Source organism: Ursus arctos, unplaced genomic scaffold (genome assembly GCF_023065955.2).
Source record: "Ursus arctos isolate Adak ecotype North America unplaced genomic scaffold, UrsArc2.0 scaffold_24, whole genome shotgun sequence".
Classification (NCBI taxonomy): domain Eukaryota; kingdom Metazoa; phylum Chordata; class Mammalia; order Carnivora; family Ursidae; genus Ursus; species Ursus arctos.
Window position 1 is genome coordinate 34,286,169 of NW_026622919.1, and position 16,785 is coordinate 34,302,953.

General features: G+C 36.1%; 1 protein-coding gene across 2 annotated transcripts in view; it reads left to right on the forward strand.

Annotated features, from left to right (window-relative positions):
* USP32 (ubiquitin specific peptidase 32) overlaps positions 1 to 16,785 on the forward strand; it is a 197,259-nt gene that overhangs the window by 54,142 nt on the left and 126,332 nt on the right. For both annotated transcript variants that reach the window (XM_026517507.4, XM_026517508.4), the window contains exon 2: positions 4,779 to 4,906. In XM_026517507.4, coding sequence (XP_026373292.2) covers positions 4,779 to 4,906 — 128 coding nt within the window. The remainder of the gene's footprint in view (positions 1 to 4,778; positions 4,907 to 16,785) is intronic.

Sequence of the window (16,785 nt, forward strand, 5' to 3'; positions counted from 1 at the left end):
GGCGGCTGGTGCCTGACTGCATCATGCTTCAAGGTTAGACCTGAGGGTCTAACCACTTTTCATATAGACTTTCAACCAGTCAGTCTCTCTCTATGCCCACCTTTTACCACCAACCCCTGCCCCCGCCCACCTTTGGTGGTAATTGGTACCATCAGTTCCTGAGCCTTTTTTGGGTGCTCTGGATAGGGTAAATTAGGTAAGTTGGTTTGCTTCTTGTTCGTATTTCTCAACTGCTGGTGCTTAGGTTTCAGTTCTTTGGTCTGTTTAGGTCAGTCACCACTCCTCCAGACACTTAATGGTCACCAGAAGAATTTGACTCTCAGGTTTTCAGTTTTCTCTTCTCTTTGACCTTGTGAGTTTATATCCTTTTTTATTCTTGCTATAATTTTAGTGAAGTCTAGAGAGAGAGAAGATATATTTTTTTTGGAGAGTTATTTATTTGAGAGACAGTGAGAGCACTAGTGTGAGCAGGGGGAAGGGCAGAGGGAGAGGGAGAGAATCCCAAGCAGGATCTACTCTGAACATGGAGCCCCATGTGGGGCTCACTCTTACGACCCTTAGATCATGACCTGAGCTGAAATCAAGAGTCACAGGCAGTTAATTGAACCACCCAGCTGCACTGAGAGAAGAGGTTTTTTAAAAAATGTGTTCAGGGATGCCTGTGTGGCTTGGTCAGTTAAGTGTTTGTCTCTGGCTCAGGTCATGATCCCAGGGTCCTGGGATCGAGTTATGTGTCAGGGCCCCTGCTCAGCAGGGAGCCTGCTGCTTTCTCTGCCTGCTGCTCCCCCTGCTTGTGTTCTCCCGCTCTCTGACAAATAAATAAATTAAAAAAAATTTTTTTTAATGTGTTCAGTTTTCCGTTTTTTACCTGAAATTTTTTCTTTCTAAAGCTAAAGTAAATACATTAATGTTATGTTTTCCTACTTTAAAATTTACCAGGCTTGATTCTAGTCCATTTTCCATCTGCCTAAATTTTTATTTTTGTTATTTAATTTTTAAAATATTTACCATTTATTGAATGTTTGGATGTACTAGACCTGAGCTTTATATGCTTTATATTCATTAGGCACCTTAGTTTAAACAAAACTATGTGAAGACATATATGGGAAGTATTAAGGTGTAATTTCATTTTATTTCCTGTTATTCTCACAACAGTTATAGGAGACTATTCTCATCTCACAGATATGATGATGACAGCCACAATAACATTTAGATAGCTTTCTATAACTCGGGCACTGTTCTGAGCACTTTGCATTAGTAAACAGAATCCTCCTAACCACCCTATAAGGTATGTACTCTTCAAACTGCCATCTTATAGAAGCCTCCAAGGATAAAGGAATGGCCCAGCTGGGATTGCAGTCCTCCTAAATTTTTATTTTTAAAGTTTTCAAAGTTTCAGTTGTATAAAAGAGAACACTTTTATGTAGGTACTCCTTGTCTACAGATGAACCCATTGTTAGTCTGTTTATTTTGAATAAATAAAAATGCTGTTTATTTTCAGTTAGTATGGATCTGTGACAGTATTTTAGTGTCTGATACTCTATTTCAAGCCTATACAGTAACTTATTCAATCTGTCCTGTGTTGATGGACATCATTTACTTCTTATTAATGATTTAAAAAGCTTATTACATACATTTTCTCATGTTATAAACGAGTAAGTTCATTAGTCATCAGACTGCTGTTTTTTAAACATACTACCAAACAGTCCTTCAAATGATCTGTAACCAACAGTGTAAGAGATTATCATTTTATACCCCAATGATTGATTTTCTTGTCTCTTCCACTAGACTATGAACGTTCTAATTTGTTAGTAAAGCTGTTAATGAAAATTAGACATCTTGAAGAACTATGTATTCCAGTAGCTGAAGTAATTTCTTTTCCATTACTATAGTTTATGAGATGAGCTTTGTTCTGTTTTTCACTTTTGCATTCCCCCCTTTTTTTTTTTTTTTAAGAGAGAGCACACTTGTCAGGGGTGGGGCAGAGGGAGAGGAAGAGAATCTCAAGCAGCCTCCACCTGACACGGGGCCTGATGTCATGACCCCAAGATCATGACCCAAGCTGAATTCAAGAGTCCAATACCTAACCGACTGAGCCACCCAGGCACCCCTCACTTTTGCATTCTTATAAGGAAAAAAATGAGCATATTGAGGATGTTAATAGTATGACTCCAATTTTTAATGAATTAAGCATGTAGTAGTCACAGTTTTCTCTAGCTACTTATTCAAGTATTGGTTCTTATTGTTTTATCATTGCCCTACAAATTGTCAAACCCATGTTTCTCTCCCTACTACAAACATTTTTTGAATGATATGTACCAAGGACTCTTCAGTCTTGTTGGTCCTTTCTGCCTTATGCGAGATTGTAGGCCAGTCCCTTTTTCCTGTCCTTTGGAGACTGTGCTTTCTTGTTTTCCCTGATCTAACTGTTCCTTATCAGTATTCTTAGAGTATTTATTCTTTGTCTGCAGATGCTGTTAGCATTGGTTTCTTACAGTTCCTCTCTGACTCATTGTTCTTCTTATTTATGGTTTTAATTGCCACCTAGGTGCTGATGACTCTCCTCAAACCTCTCCTAAGCTTTACACTCATAATTGTAAAAACCCACTGAATTTCCCCAAGGTTTTTCGTATACGGGATATCCTTACTGGCGTTTATCATCTTTTCTTCCTCACTTATCTTTTTCTTACATTCCCTTTCTACATGATAATACCATCCTTCAAGTTTCCCTGACTAGAATCCTGAATATTATGCTAGATTGCTTCTTAGTCAGGCTCTAAGTTCTGACTTTTCTTTGTAGACATTTCCCAGATTTAGCTTCTCCTTTTCTTCTTGTATTAGTCTACTTTTTGCTTCTCTACAGTACTAGTAGAATGGACTGTCTGAATTGTTTCTGACTGTGTCTTCTTTCCTCTCTGCTTGGAATTTGTATCTGAATTGTGTCTGACTTTATCCCTTCCTTATTATGGCAGAACAGAATTTCTGTGACTTGGTCAAATAAATGACTGCCACCCTGGGTTTATCATTTACCACTCCCTGCCTTGTTTATTTTCTTCTAGTAACATACAGTTCCATACTCTGTATTCATCATTGTACTTTGTAATTGTCATCTCTGCCTGGCATGCCCTTGTCTCTTTTGCTTTGGTTAGCCTTTAGATTTTTATGTAATCATCCTCTCTGTTCAGAATCTTCTCTTTCCTTGGGGTAAAGGTACGTTTTCTGTGCGTCTGTTATGATCCTTGAACTGACTGCATAATATTAAAAAGTATTTTTCTTGTCCTTTGTAGACAGACATTGTTCTCATTGGTGAAAAAAAAGTCTTCCAAATGCCTAAAGTAATGACTTGATAATTTTTTTAATAGTGGGTGTCTAAAAATATTAGGGTGTTAGAATAACTAATTTATAGATTACTTTCTTTGTAAATGATGACAAAATCTAAGCCTGACTTGGGGACTGTCCTCCACATGGATAGATAAGTGCTCAAGGAGTACAAATAATATAATTTTTATCCCAAAGGAAGTTGAAGTATAGTTGGCATACAATATAATATTAGTTTCAGATATATAACATAGTGATTCAACATTTATAGACATTATGAAATGGTTGTCATCTGCCACCATACAAGGTTAATACAATATTATTGACTATATTCCCAGTGCTGCTCTTTACATCCCCATGACTTATTTACTTTATAACTGGAAGTTTGTACCTCTTTATCCCCTTCACCTATTTTATCCATTCCCTTACCTGTCTCTCCTCTGGCATTCACCAGACTTGTATTTATGAGTCTGTTTCCGTTTTGTTTTGTTTTGTTTTTTAGATTCCACATATAAGTGAAATCGTACAGTATTTTCTTTCCCTGTCAGACTTATTTCACTTAGAATAATACCCTCTAGGTCCATCCAAGTTGTTACAAATAGCAGGATTTTGTTCTTTTTCATCTCTGAGTAATATTCTGTATTACATATATATGTATGTGTGTGTTTGTGTATATACATATATATATATGTACATGTACATATATATATCTTTATCCGTTCATCTATTTTTTTAAGATTTTATTTATTCATTTTGAGAGAGAGTGTGAGCACGCAAGTGTCAGTGGAGGGAGAGGCAGAGGCAGATGAAGAGAGAGAATCTCAAGCAGACTCCACACTGAGCACAGAGCCCGACAAGAGTTGGCTGCTTAACTGAGCCATGCAGGCGCCCCCTACCCATTTATCTATTAATGGACACTTAGGTTGTTTCCGTAATTTGGCTATTGTACATAATGCTGCAGTGAACATCTGTCTTTTGAAATTAGTGTTTTTGTTTTCTTTGGATAAATGCTCAGAAGTGTGTGTGTGGGGGGGAGAAATACTCAGAAGTAGACTGCTGAATCACACGGCATTTCTGTTTTTAATTTTTTTTTTTAAGATTTTATTTATTTATTTGACAGAGACAGCCAGCGAGAGAGGAAACACAAGCAGGGGGAGTGGGAGAGGAAGAAGCAGGCTCCTAGCAGAGAAGCCTGATGTGGGGCTTGATCCCAGAACTCCGGGATCACGCCCTGAGCCGAAGGCAGACGCTTAACGACTGTGCCACCCAGGCGCCCCTCTGTTTTTAATTTTTTGAGGAACCTCCAGAATGTTCCACTGTGGCTTCACCAATTTACATTCTCACCAACAATGCACAAGGGTTCCCTTTCTCCACATCCTTGCTAACACTTATTTTTAAAAAATGAAGATTTTGAAAGACTTCTTTTCTGGTTTCTTACCTCTTCAATTTCTGAATTGCAGTTACAGATGTAGAGCTGAAACGACTGAAAGATGCCTTTAAGAGGACCTGTGGACTCTCCTACTATATGGGCCAGCACTGCTTCATCAGGGAAGTGCTTGGGGATGGAGTGCCTCCAAAAGTTGCTGAGGTAATCTTTATATTCTAGGTTTTCCTTTGAGATGGTTATCCACCAATCTGAATTCTTGAGGAGCTTTCTGGTCTTAATGGGTGTAATCTTCCCCACAGTTCTTTTTCTTGCTGAGTAGGTAAATAGGTCTTGTTTTAGATGTCATTATGGCTGTGTTTTTAGAGGCCAAGTGGGAGTAACACAGATCTGCAGTTCTGCTGCTTTTATACTTCTGAGCTTTAATAATCACTGACTGTAACCATGGGACCATTTGTATGACTGACTTCTTATTCTTATAAACTTCATCACTCACATATACATTTTATGTTTGGAGTATGTTTTACAAATTTTGTTTTAAAGAAAACCTTTCCATATAGCAAAACCTAATTAAATTAATTCTATAAAATTAAATATTGTAAATGAAACACTAGCTTATTGGAACCTGTAAAGACTTATTTAATTTCTACTAAAAATTTTAGGGAGAGAGAAAATGTCCTAAGTTGATATAAATGTACCCTTTCTAAAAATAGTAAGTTAACGATTTTATAGCTATATACGCAGATATGCTTTATGTCATTCCAAATGTGAAATGAGAATAAAACACTGAAAATGTTAATAAAACACTGAAAATTACAGGAATTTTAAGCTTAGTATATTACAAAGAATCGTAATTCACCACTCTTAATTAGTGACAGTTTCTGTTTCTAACACGGGTTGTGTGCTTTTGAACCTGTGGTTTACATAATATAGAGTTTACATTTTTAATCTTTATCTTTTTTTTGGTGGAGATATGTGTTGCATTAATTCTCTTAAATGTATTTTTTTGTAAAATTATATACCTCTGCCATTGTTTCAGATTTATGACAGTTTCTTCTTAATACTATTTATTGGGTTTTCTGTTTCAGTGTGAGTTCATCTTCCTATTTCTTTCAATCTTTTTGTCTTAAGTGCTTGTATATAACATTTTAGAATTTATTTTATTTTAGGATATAACTAGCAATTTATGACATGATATAAGTTAGCAGTTGAGGGAGGGTCCTCTGAGTCCATAATAATTAAAATATTCCAAATTCAAATATATACTGCCTTCAGCCCGTGTCTCCCTTCACCTCCTTTCTTAAAGTCAAAACTGTCAGTCTCAATGTAATTCATGGTACTGGGAAAAAATTAAGTCAGAATATCTCAGTTGTCTCTTTGGACCAAAAATAAAGATGTTGTAAGAGTTTATATATTCTAGATACAAGTCCCTTATAAGATACATGATTTGCAAATGTACTGTCCCATTCTTAAGGTTGTCTTTTCACTTTCTTGATGGTAGCCTTTGAAATACAAAACTTTTAAATTTTGGTGAAGTCCAGTTTACCTGTTTTTCCTTTTATCGTTGTGTTTTAGGTATTGTATCTAAGAAATCATTGTCAAAAAAAGAAAGAAAGAAAGAAAGAAAAAGAAATTATTGCCTAACCCTAACCCTAATCATAAAGATTTACTCTTCTGTTTTCCTCTAAGAGTTTTAGCTCTTAAATTTAGGTCTCATCCATTCTGTATTAATTTCGTGTATGGGATAAAGATTCCAACTTTGTTCTTTTGCAAGTAGTTCTCCAGCTGTTGTAGAACCATTTGTTAAAAAGACTTTTCTTTCCCCATTGAATTGTCTTGTCACTGTTGTTAAAATTATTGAAAGTCAATTGACCATAAACATAAAGTTTTATTTCTGGATTCTCAGTTCTGTTCCATTGATATCTGTGTCTCTCCTTGCATCAGTATCACATTGTGTTGATTACTCTACTTTTGTTGAAGATTTGAAGTCAAAACATTTTTTCTTTTTTTTTTTAAGATTTTACTTTTTTATTTAAGAGAGAGAGCACACAAATAGGGGGAGGAGCAGAGGGATAAGCAGACTCCCTGCTGAGCAAGGAGCCTGATGTGGGGCTCCATCCCAGGACCCCGAGATCATAACCTGAGCCAAAGTTAGATGCTTAACCGATTGAGCCACCCAGGCATCCCCAAAACATGTTATTCTTCTAACTTTGATCTTCTTTTCAAGTCATTGTGTCTATTCCAGGTCCCTTGTATTCGAATACGGATTTTAAGATCATCTTGTCAATTTATGCAAAAAAGGCACCTGGGATTTCGATAGGTGTTGCATTGAATCTGTAGATTGGTTTGGGAAGTATTACCATTTTAACAATATTTTAAGTCTTCTGACTTATGAAATTAGGAACTTTTCACATTCAGATTTTTAATTTTTTTTAACGTTTTTTAGTTTTCATTGTGCAAGTCAAATGTCCATTGGCTGAACGAAATAGAGTAAATCCATACAATGGAATATTATTTGTTAATAAAAAGAAATGAAGTTTTCTGACATGTGCATGGACGAGCCTACAAAACATGCTAAGTCAAATAAGTCAAACACAAAAGATCCATTTTTTTTTATCCCATTTGTATGAAGTGGTCAGAATAGCCAACTCTATAGAAACAGAAAATAGACTTGTTAAAATTTTAGTTGATTTTTTTTCTTACTCGTGTGCATAACAGATGCATCTTCTTCCCATGTTCTGCTCTTGGAGAGGCAATTCATGTTTCCTGTGTTTTGGAGGAATCTGTCCTTCCTGGGATGTCAGGCTACTTGGTTGCCTCTGACAGGCTCAAGAAATGTTGTAATATGATAATTTATTTGGCTTTTTCTGGTATTTAGGTTAGAAGTAACACTTTTTTAAAAAATATTATATTTATTTATTTGAGAGAGAGAGGGAGAGGGAGAGGTTGAGAGAAAGAACATGAGCAGGGGATGGGGCAGAGGGAGAGGGAGACGCAGGCTCCTCGCTGAGCAGGGAGCCCAATGCAGAGCTCGATCCCAGGACCCTGGGATCATGACCTGAGCCAATAAGCCAAAAGCAGACGCCCAACTACTGAGCCACCCAGGCGCCCCTAGAAGTAACACTCTTTCAGAGGTTTTACATGTAAGGTGGAAGTGGAATTCCTTGCAACATCATTTTTATGTGAATATCTCATAAATTTCATTCCACCCAGAACTGCTTTAAGAATCTTGCTCTGTCCTTTGGACTCTCTGTTAAGAGTCTTCACTGGCTAGGGGCGCCTGGGTGGCACAGCGGTTAAGCGTCTGCCTTCGGCTCAGGGCATGATCCTGGTGTTATGGGATCGAGCCCCACATCAGGCTCCTCTGCTGGGAGCCTGCTTCTTCCTCTCCCACTCCCCCTGCTTGTGTTCCCTCTCTTGCTGGCTGCCTAAAATCTTAAAAAAAAAAAAAAAAAAAAATCTTCACTGGCTAGAATAATTAAAGTAATTATTTTATAAGAACGATCTTAATGTTAAATTGTAAAGTCCACAATGATAGTTTCAAGTTTCAGTTTCATTGTAGTTGACACTTTTTTGTGTGTAAAACCTAGCACTGTATTAGAACACATAAATTCTATAAATGCTTTTAGTGATATTAGCTTTTTTTGCCCTATTATTTACTGACGTAGGCTTGTTTTAAGTGAGGATGGGTACTATTAGCATGTGGATACTGATTAGTAAGTATAATATATTGTGTAAATTGTGAAGTATGAAAGGGAGCTAATAAATAAGTTCTTTTATCTAATTAATCGCTGGTATTTTCTCAGGAGAGGAAGTCTTTATAGTTTCTTATACTGTAATCTCAAAAGGAGTGAACCTCATTTAAGCTCAGTTTTGGAGCAGTTTCAACATTCAGCTTGTGGTTTATTTTAGCCATCTCTGAGATACGCAGGTCAGTAGATAGACTTGATCAGCTTTTGCGTGTATTTGGGATAGGGAGAGAATTTATTAGTATAATTCATATTTGCAGAGTAGAAAGTTATTTGCTGAAGGAGAAATGGTACATTTTAAATAAAATGGAAGTGTAATTCTACGCAGGTAGTTTTGAAGCTTGAATTTAGTTTTAGTGAGTAGGTAGACTCAGAACGGAGGTCTGTATTCTACAGCTGCAAGGAAATAAGTTAAATGATTGGATTTATAAGTAAAGTGATGGCCCTTGTAAGACCTTTCTTAAAATCCTGTGGAGAGCTTCAGCCTTGAATTTGAGTGAAGAGTGTTACCGACTCTTGGTGAGATTCTGAAGTTAATTTTTTGAAACACAACAGCATTATTTTAATGCCAGTATCTCTGTAAGAAAAGCCACAGGAACCATTTAAGCTGCCAGTTGTGGATGGAGAGAGAACTTTATTCCCTAGTTAATCAGTGTTTTCCTCTAAAGTAAAAGTAATAACATATCTTTGAAAAGTAAGGGGAGGTATTTTTGAAATCTTAGTGGAAAAGGATGATGAACGTAGAAAGTAACTTTAGTCCATAAGATGTTAAAGAAACAATGTGAGTTTCTAAATTATTTTCTAGAAGAGAGTAGCTGTGTATTTCTAGAGCAAAAGAGAGATTTAGTTAGGATTGAACTGAAATATCTTTTTTTTCTTTTTCTTTTTTTTCCCTTTTCTGAAGACTTACAGTGATAAATTCCAGGACATTTTGGATGAAGAATAAAAAACTCATGACAGTTTACAATTTTTGAAATTAAAGCGTTGATTTCATTTGTCTCATTGTTCCTAGGATAGATTAATGTAATTAACAATTTGATGCAATTATGATCTTGCTTGTAATAGTAACCATGTATTATTTGAGTAGAGTATTAAATAGAATTTGAGGGGATTGAGAAAACAAAGTCAGATGAAACATGGTAAGTAAATGAAAAATGTGTAATACTTGAAATTGGCCTTTTCTGAACCAGGGCCACTAACTCTTAATAATCCAGTGCTTATATTTTCTTTTGGGTGTCACCCATCCCCCAACTCCTATCCTCCCAAAGAAATTCTTATAACAAAACATTTCCATGTAGTATTAATTTGTAATCACTTCCTTTTTTTCACATTCACTTAAAAGTAGTTTTTACCATTTACAAAATCTGTTAGGCAAGTGAATTTGTAGTAGCTACTATTAAGTATTTCTTTTAACTGAAAACTCGTAAATCTCTATCTCAAGATTGATTTCAATCCTGGATGACTGGCTAATATAATATAATACCATTCCACCTTTCTCCTTACAGCTGCCTCTGACAGTTTTAGCCTACGTTGGTTTTCTCCCATTCCTTACAGGTATTAAAGCCTGCCTCTACTGTGTAGCACAACATTTTATGAAGTGATAGCTTGTTCTCTAATTGTTCATTTAAATCTTGTCTCTCAACTAAGTTATGATTCTCGATGGGCAGACTTCATGACTTTTAAAACATATGCCCCAGAGTGCTGTGTATGTACTATAGACTTAATGAGCATTTGATTTATTAATGCTTTTTTAAAAAGTAATTTTATTATTCTGCAAAATCCTATTACAAGAATGACCAGAAAATCAATATTAGTGAAGTCAATTAGCTTTGCAATCTTTGAACATTTAAGCTTTTCCAAATTAGAGGAAAATGCACGTTAAGTGAAAGCGATCTTAGAGCCTAAAGTGTTTTCAGAAATAGTGATCAACTTGTAAAAACAGTTGATTAGTAGGGTATTTTTCCATTAGTGGTGGTAAATTTATGCTGAGGTATTCATATTGCATTGAGATACCTCTTGGGACGAGGGACATGTATTTACTAGACAGTCTAGGTTTAGGGGGACTGACCACAGAATTATGAGTAGTATTTGTTTTGATGTTAGTTGATCTGTATTATTTAGTACATTCCTTTGTGTTGAATTTAGTAGAATGATGGCTAACAACTTTCTTGACAACTCTAGTCATTGATTGTTAGCGGTTGATGCTACTGATCATTGTTAGCAGTTGTTGTAATATCCAAAATAACTAATGTGTTTATATCAACCAGAGAAGAGTAGCTAACTTTGTTACAGTAAATCCTGATCTTGACATTATAAGCTGACAGGAGAATACTAGGCAGGATACTGGTTTAAAATCTTTCTCTGTAAGTAGAATCTGTAGACTTGATTTTAACTGCATCTCTTTTTGTTCACAGTGTAATATTTATGCTAGTTCTTAAATTTCATGGTTTTTCAGTATTTGTCTTTGTAAGACTGGTCAGAAAAGATTCCAAGGATTCTGTTAGATGAAAATATTAACAATATTTCACCCACTTGTAAAATTACATATGGACTTTATTTTTTTTTTTTTATTTTTTTTTTTAGATTTTATTTATTTATTCGACAGAGATAGAGACAGCCAGCGATAGAGGGAACACAAGCAGGGGGAGTGGGAGAGGAAGAAGCAGACTCATAGCAGAAGAGCCTGATGTGGGACTCGATCCCAGATTGCCGGGATCACGCCCTGAGCCGAAGGCAGATGCTTAACCGCTGTGCCACCCAGGCGCCCCTACATATGGACTTTAAAAAAAAACATGCATTATTGTCTTTATGGTTCTTAACTGCCAGGTTTTATCCTAGAGTGATTTTTAAACAGCTTTATAAGCTATTGAGAAACAGAGTTTATGGGGCGCCTAGGTGGCTTAGTCAGTTGAGTGTCCAACTCTTGATTTTGGCTCAGGTTATGATCTCAGGGTCTTGGGATTGAGGCCTCAGTGGGGAGTCTGCTTAAGGATTCTCTTCCTCTCCCTCTACCCCTCAGCTTGTGTGCGTGTATGCTCTCTCTCTCTCTCTCTCTCTCAGATAAATAAATAAATAAAAAAAAAAGAAAAGCAGATTATAGTAGAAGAGCTGACATGTCATTAGACATAGACACTAGAAGAACTAGTGAACTTCTTATATAAAACATTACATCAAGTACATTATATAAATTATGAATGTTGTAAATGGTATTGCAGATGTCAAAGAAGTTATTCGTTTATATTGGAACTAAAAAATACTCTTACAGAAAATAACTTACGCATAATCACTTACAGGAATCTTTGGTGTTATTAACTGAGCTACTGACACTACTGGTGTAGTAGATGGTAAAAATAATCAATATTCAGGTCAGTCTTGATAAACACATCTATCCAATAGCCTGTTCCTTATTTGGTATTATAGGTAAAATAAGGTTTGATTTAATTTATAACCATGTTAAAAACTCTGCCAAAATTTAGCTGATAAGATTTAGCTAAGTTTGACTACAGAAATCATAAAATTCATATAAAAAAGAACTCTAAATGGTGGGAAAAGCAACTAATATTTGCTAAACTTGGGTGAATGTAGAGGGGCACATCTGAATTCTTATCTTTTTCCCCTTTCCCCCATGCCCATAGATGGAATAAATATAGCTTTATTTTATTGAGGAGCTACCTAATAAAATTGTCGCAGAAATGGAACCATTTTGTTTCCCTTGCATATGGTAGTTATTATCTTCTAAGACTATCATCTTTGCTTAGTGTGAGTTATTACATTCAGTATTTAGGGGAAAGAGTTGTAAAATACAGTTGGACTTCTGTATTTATTTTTGTCAGTAAGTGATAAATGTGAGAATCCTTTCTTAATGTACATTTTAAAAAGATTTTTATTTATTTATTTCTTTGAGAGAGAGACAAAGGTAGGGAGAGGGAGAAGCAAGCTCCCCACTAGGCAGGGAGCCCGATGCAGGGCTGGATCCCTGGACACTGAGATCATGACCTGAGCCAGAGGCAGATGTTTAACTGACTGAGTCACCCAGGCACCCCCTTAATGTACTTTTAAATGTAATAACCTCGATGGTTAATTTTTTTGAGTAGCTGACTGAAAATATGAAGAGGAAAAATTTTGTTTTGGGTCATTTATACTTAGGGCTTTAGGATACACTTTTTCCTGCCCTTTTCTCCTTTAAGTTATAAGAATATCCCACAGCACTTGGGGCACCTGGGTGGAGCTGTTGGTTAAGTGTCGGCCTATTGGTTTCAGTTCAGGTCATGATCTCACGGTGGTGAGATCTAGCCTTATATTGTGCTCCACACTCAGCATGGGTTCTGCTTAGAGTTTTTCTCTCCCTCTCTCTCTGCCCCCTCCCCTCCCCCATGTATGTGGGCACACGCGTGGTCTCTCTCTAAAATAAATAAATAAATCTTAAAAAAAAATTCCTGTAGCATCTTTCTGAGAATCTGAGATGTTCTCACAAATAATATGCTATTATGAAAAAATGATGGAATTTAAAATACTGTTAGCTTTGTAATGGTTAACTTTCCAATTATATATATTGTAATTTTAAATATAAATATATACAATGTATAAGCAATGTAACTACATATATTGTAGCTTCAAATATTAAGTATGTAAAATTATAAATTATGATTTTAGGATTACTTTTGTAATTAACATTTTAGGCAATTTTGGGATTTTCAGGGATGTATTCTCAGGAAATAAATGGCGTGAAGAAATAATACATCATCCTATGTATGTGCAAACTAGTATAGGATAGCAAATTATTGAAAATGTTTCTATATTATAGCTAAAATGGAAGTCCATCCTTTTTTTTTTTTTTTTAAAGATTTTATTTATTTATTTGACAGAGATAGAGACAGCCAGTAGAGAGGGAACACAAGCAGGGGGAGCGGGAGAGGAAGAAGCAGACTCATAGCGGGGGAGCCTGATGTGGGGCTCGATCCCGGAACGCCAGGATCACACCCTGAGCCGAAGGCAGCCGCTTAACCGCTGTGCCACCCAGGCGCCCCCCATCCTTTTTTTTTTTTTAACATTTTTTTCTTTAGTAAGAGTCTTTCATATATATACATTATCTAAACTAGATTTTTTGGGGAAAATCTATCTTGATTTTTTTTTTTTGTGAATGCATAAAAGTTCTTTGAAACAAACTCAAAATAACAGCTTGAACTCATAACCGAGATCAAGAGTCACATGCTCTACCCGCTGAGCCAGCCAGGCACTTTTTTTTTTTTTAATTTTTAAAATTTCCATTTCCATGGAAATAAATTTTTTTTTAATATTCCATTTATTTACCCAACAGAGAGAGAGACAGCCAGCGAGAGAGGGAACACAAGCAGGGGGAGTGGGAGAGGGAGAAACAGGCTCCCAGCGGAGCAGGGAGCCTGATGCGGGGCTTGATCCCAGAACGCTGGGATCACGCCCTGAGCCGAAGGCAGACCCTTAACGACTGTGCCACCCAGGTGCCCCATCCATGGAAATAAATTTTAAAGAAATCTTGTCCTGTATTTATAGCTACTAAAGTTAGATAATTGAAACTTTTAATTCTTTTCTTTTTTCCAGAGGTGATATACTACTAAAATATATTTCTTCATTGGGCAGTCTTTCTATGACATTCTTCCTTTTTAAATAGAAGTATATTAAAAATATCTGTTCTATTCATTATAAATATAGTAAGATGTATTCATAATGAAGATTTTCTTTTAACTACTTTGAAAAATTGCACTTGATAACTCAGCAATAAAAAGGAAGATCTAAAAAAAGCAGGAATATCTATTGATAAATGCAAAAACATGAACAGATCTCAAAATCACTGTGTTAAGTGAAAGAATCCAAGTAAAAATAGAATATATGCTTATGATTCCATTCATATAAAATTCTAGAAGTTGCAAAGTTATCTATCCTGAAAGGAAGCTTATTGGGTGTTGATGGTGCATGGGGAAGAAGAGGGAGAGAGAGATTACAGAGAGACAAGAGGACACGTTTGAGGTGATAAAAATGTCATTAATTTTTTTATTTTGGTGATAGTTTTAGTGGTATGGCAGGGCATCACAGAACTGGTGATTTGTATACTTTAAATATGTGCAGTTTAAAAAATGGGACTAATAAAAATATTTGCAGTTTATTTTACTTCAATTATCCCTCAAGAACTTTGTAAAACATTTAATTTAGATGTACTTTTTGTGTTTTTCAGGAGGAATACTTATAGTACTTGGAAAAGTGAGCCTGAAATATAAAAACTGACTATTGACAAGATGTATCATTTCGTTTTCAGTCTTTGTTAGGATATTTGGGTTTTAGTTCTAACTTTATTAATTTACTGTAAGGTGTCTTCCTAGTCATTTAAGTTCTGAGGCAAAAGAACCTCCAAACCTTTGATCAGAATTATTGTAGGAATTAGGTGTATGATCAACTTGATTGTAATTAGAAAAGTTAGAAATCCAGTTAATGGGGCACCTGGGTGGATCAGATGGTTAAGCGTCTGCCTTCGGCTGAGGTCATGATCCCAGGGTCCTGGGATCGAGCCCCCCATCAGGCTCCTGGCTCAGCCGGGAGCCTGCTTCTCCCTCTCCTTCTGACACTCCCCCTGCTCATTCTCTCTCTCTCTGTCTCAAATGAATAAATAAAATATATTTTTAAATGCAGTTAAATTTGAAATGTGGTTAAATTTATGGTGTTTTACTGGTCTTTGAAATTGGCCTGGGATGGAGCGGGAAAGGATGTGTGGGCTAGGTTAGGCTGGGAAAGTTGGGGCAGTGAAAGGGAGGAATTCTCAGTGATAAATTTGGAACTCTGCCTTTTCCCTCTTGATTTGAAGTTACAGATTAAATTAAATTTGTAGAGAATTGAAGTTAAAGCAAGGAGATTCCAGAAAGAGATCATTAGAAATAGAAGATCCAGGATAATCAGTTTCCAAGAAAAGTGTGGATAATAAAGTAGGACGGGGGAGCCACTTGTGAGGACAAGGATCTGATCTTAGTATCATGCATTAAGGTGTGAAAACATCGAGAAAAAAGCCAGGAAATCTCCATAGGTAGAGTTCAGAGACACTGACTCCAAGGAGAGCAGTTTTGACTTTAAAACCTTTGTGGTTGAACCTGAATCTTCTTCAAAGCCCCTGTGGATCTAAGGAGACTTCAGCTTCTTTATTGGGATAGGAATAGATCAGGGACGAATATTTGCTTTAAAGGAAGCTAGTAAGTGGAAGGGGAGTTACAACCCAGAACTTCGGAGAACTTATTTAATTATTTTAAACCACTGCCACGCTAATTGAGAGGGTATACTAATAATTTACCTCACTGATGTCTAGTGACACTGTTGTTTATGCTCTGAGTATGACATGTAGTTGTGTATTTGAATAGACTTAAATAGACAAGGTATCTTTAGAGATGAGAAAAGAGGTAGAAACCGAATCCCAGAATTTGCTCTTTGGTTTAGTGGCAGCAGGAAGTTACCTAAGAAAAGCAGAGCTAGTAATCTGGTTCGTCCAGTTAATCCTAGGATTAGTTATTGGTCGGACAATCTGTCAGATATAAATAGGTAATATACAAAGGTATCCTGGGTTGTTTTGTTTAGGCAAGGCTCCTTTGCTTTTGGGCTTGAGGAAGGGAGAGAAGTAATATGGAGAATTCTATTCTCTAAATTTAAGAAGAGTATTAGTAACTTACTTTTGGACTCTGGTGTTACATAAACATTTTATGAAATGGCTTATGCTTGGCATCTAATAGTCAATGGTTCTGTGGGGTAGATACCTGACAAAGGCTTATGAAACTCTAGGACAGTTCTTATGTGAAAAAAATAGGGGTTATAGGGTAAATATAATAAAATATACTCAAGAATATAGAGCAAATGAGGGCAGCTGGGTGGCTCGGTCCGTTAAGCATCTGCCTTTGGCTCAGGTCGCAATCCCAGGGTCCTGGGATCGAGTCCTGCGTTGGGCTCCCTGCTCAGCAGGGAGCTCTCTCACTCCCTGTGCTTGTGTTCTCTCTCTCTCTGTCAAATAAATAATAAAAAAAATCTTATAAAAAAATTAGAGCAAATGGCATGTTTTAATTTCTTCTGTAAATAGTATTTAATTTTTTCCATTTATCATATTTAACAACTGATTCTTTTATAATAAAGTAATTTGAGAGGATAGTAATCTACATAAGTAAATTAATTTCTGTCTCTTAGAATGTCCTGTGAAAATAACCAGACTTACTTTTATGACACTTGGTAAGTTTTTGGGGGGAATAAGACTTAATTTATAGATTATTTGATCCATTGTGCATGAATTTTCCTTTGTTGATTCTCTGGAGGAACCTCAAAGAGATAGGCCGA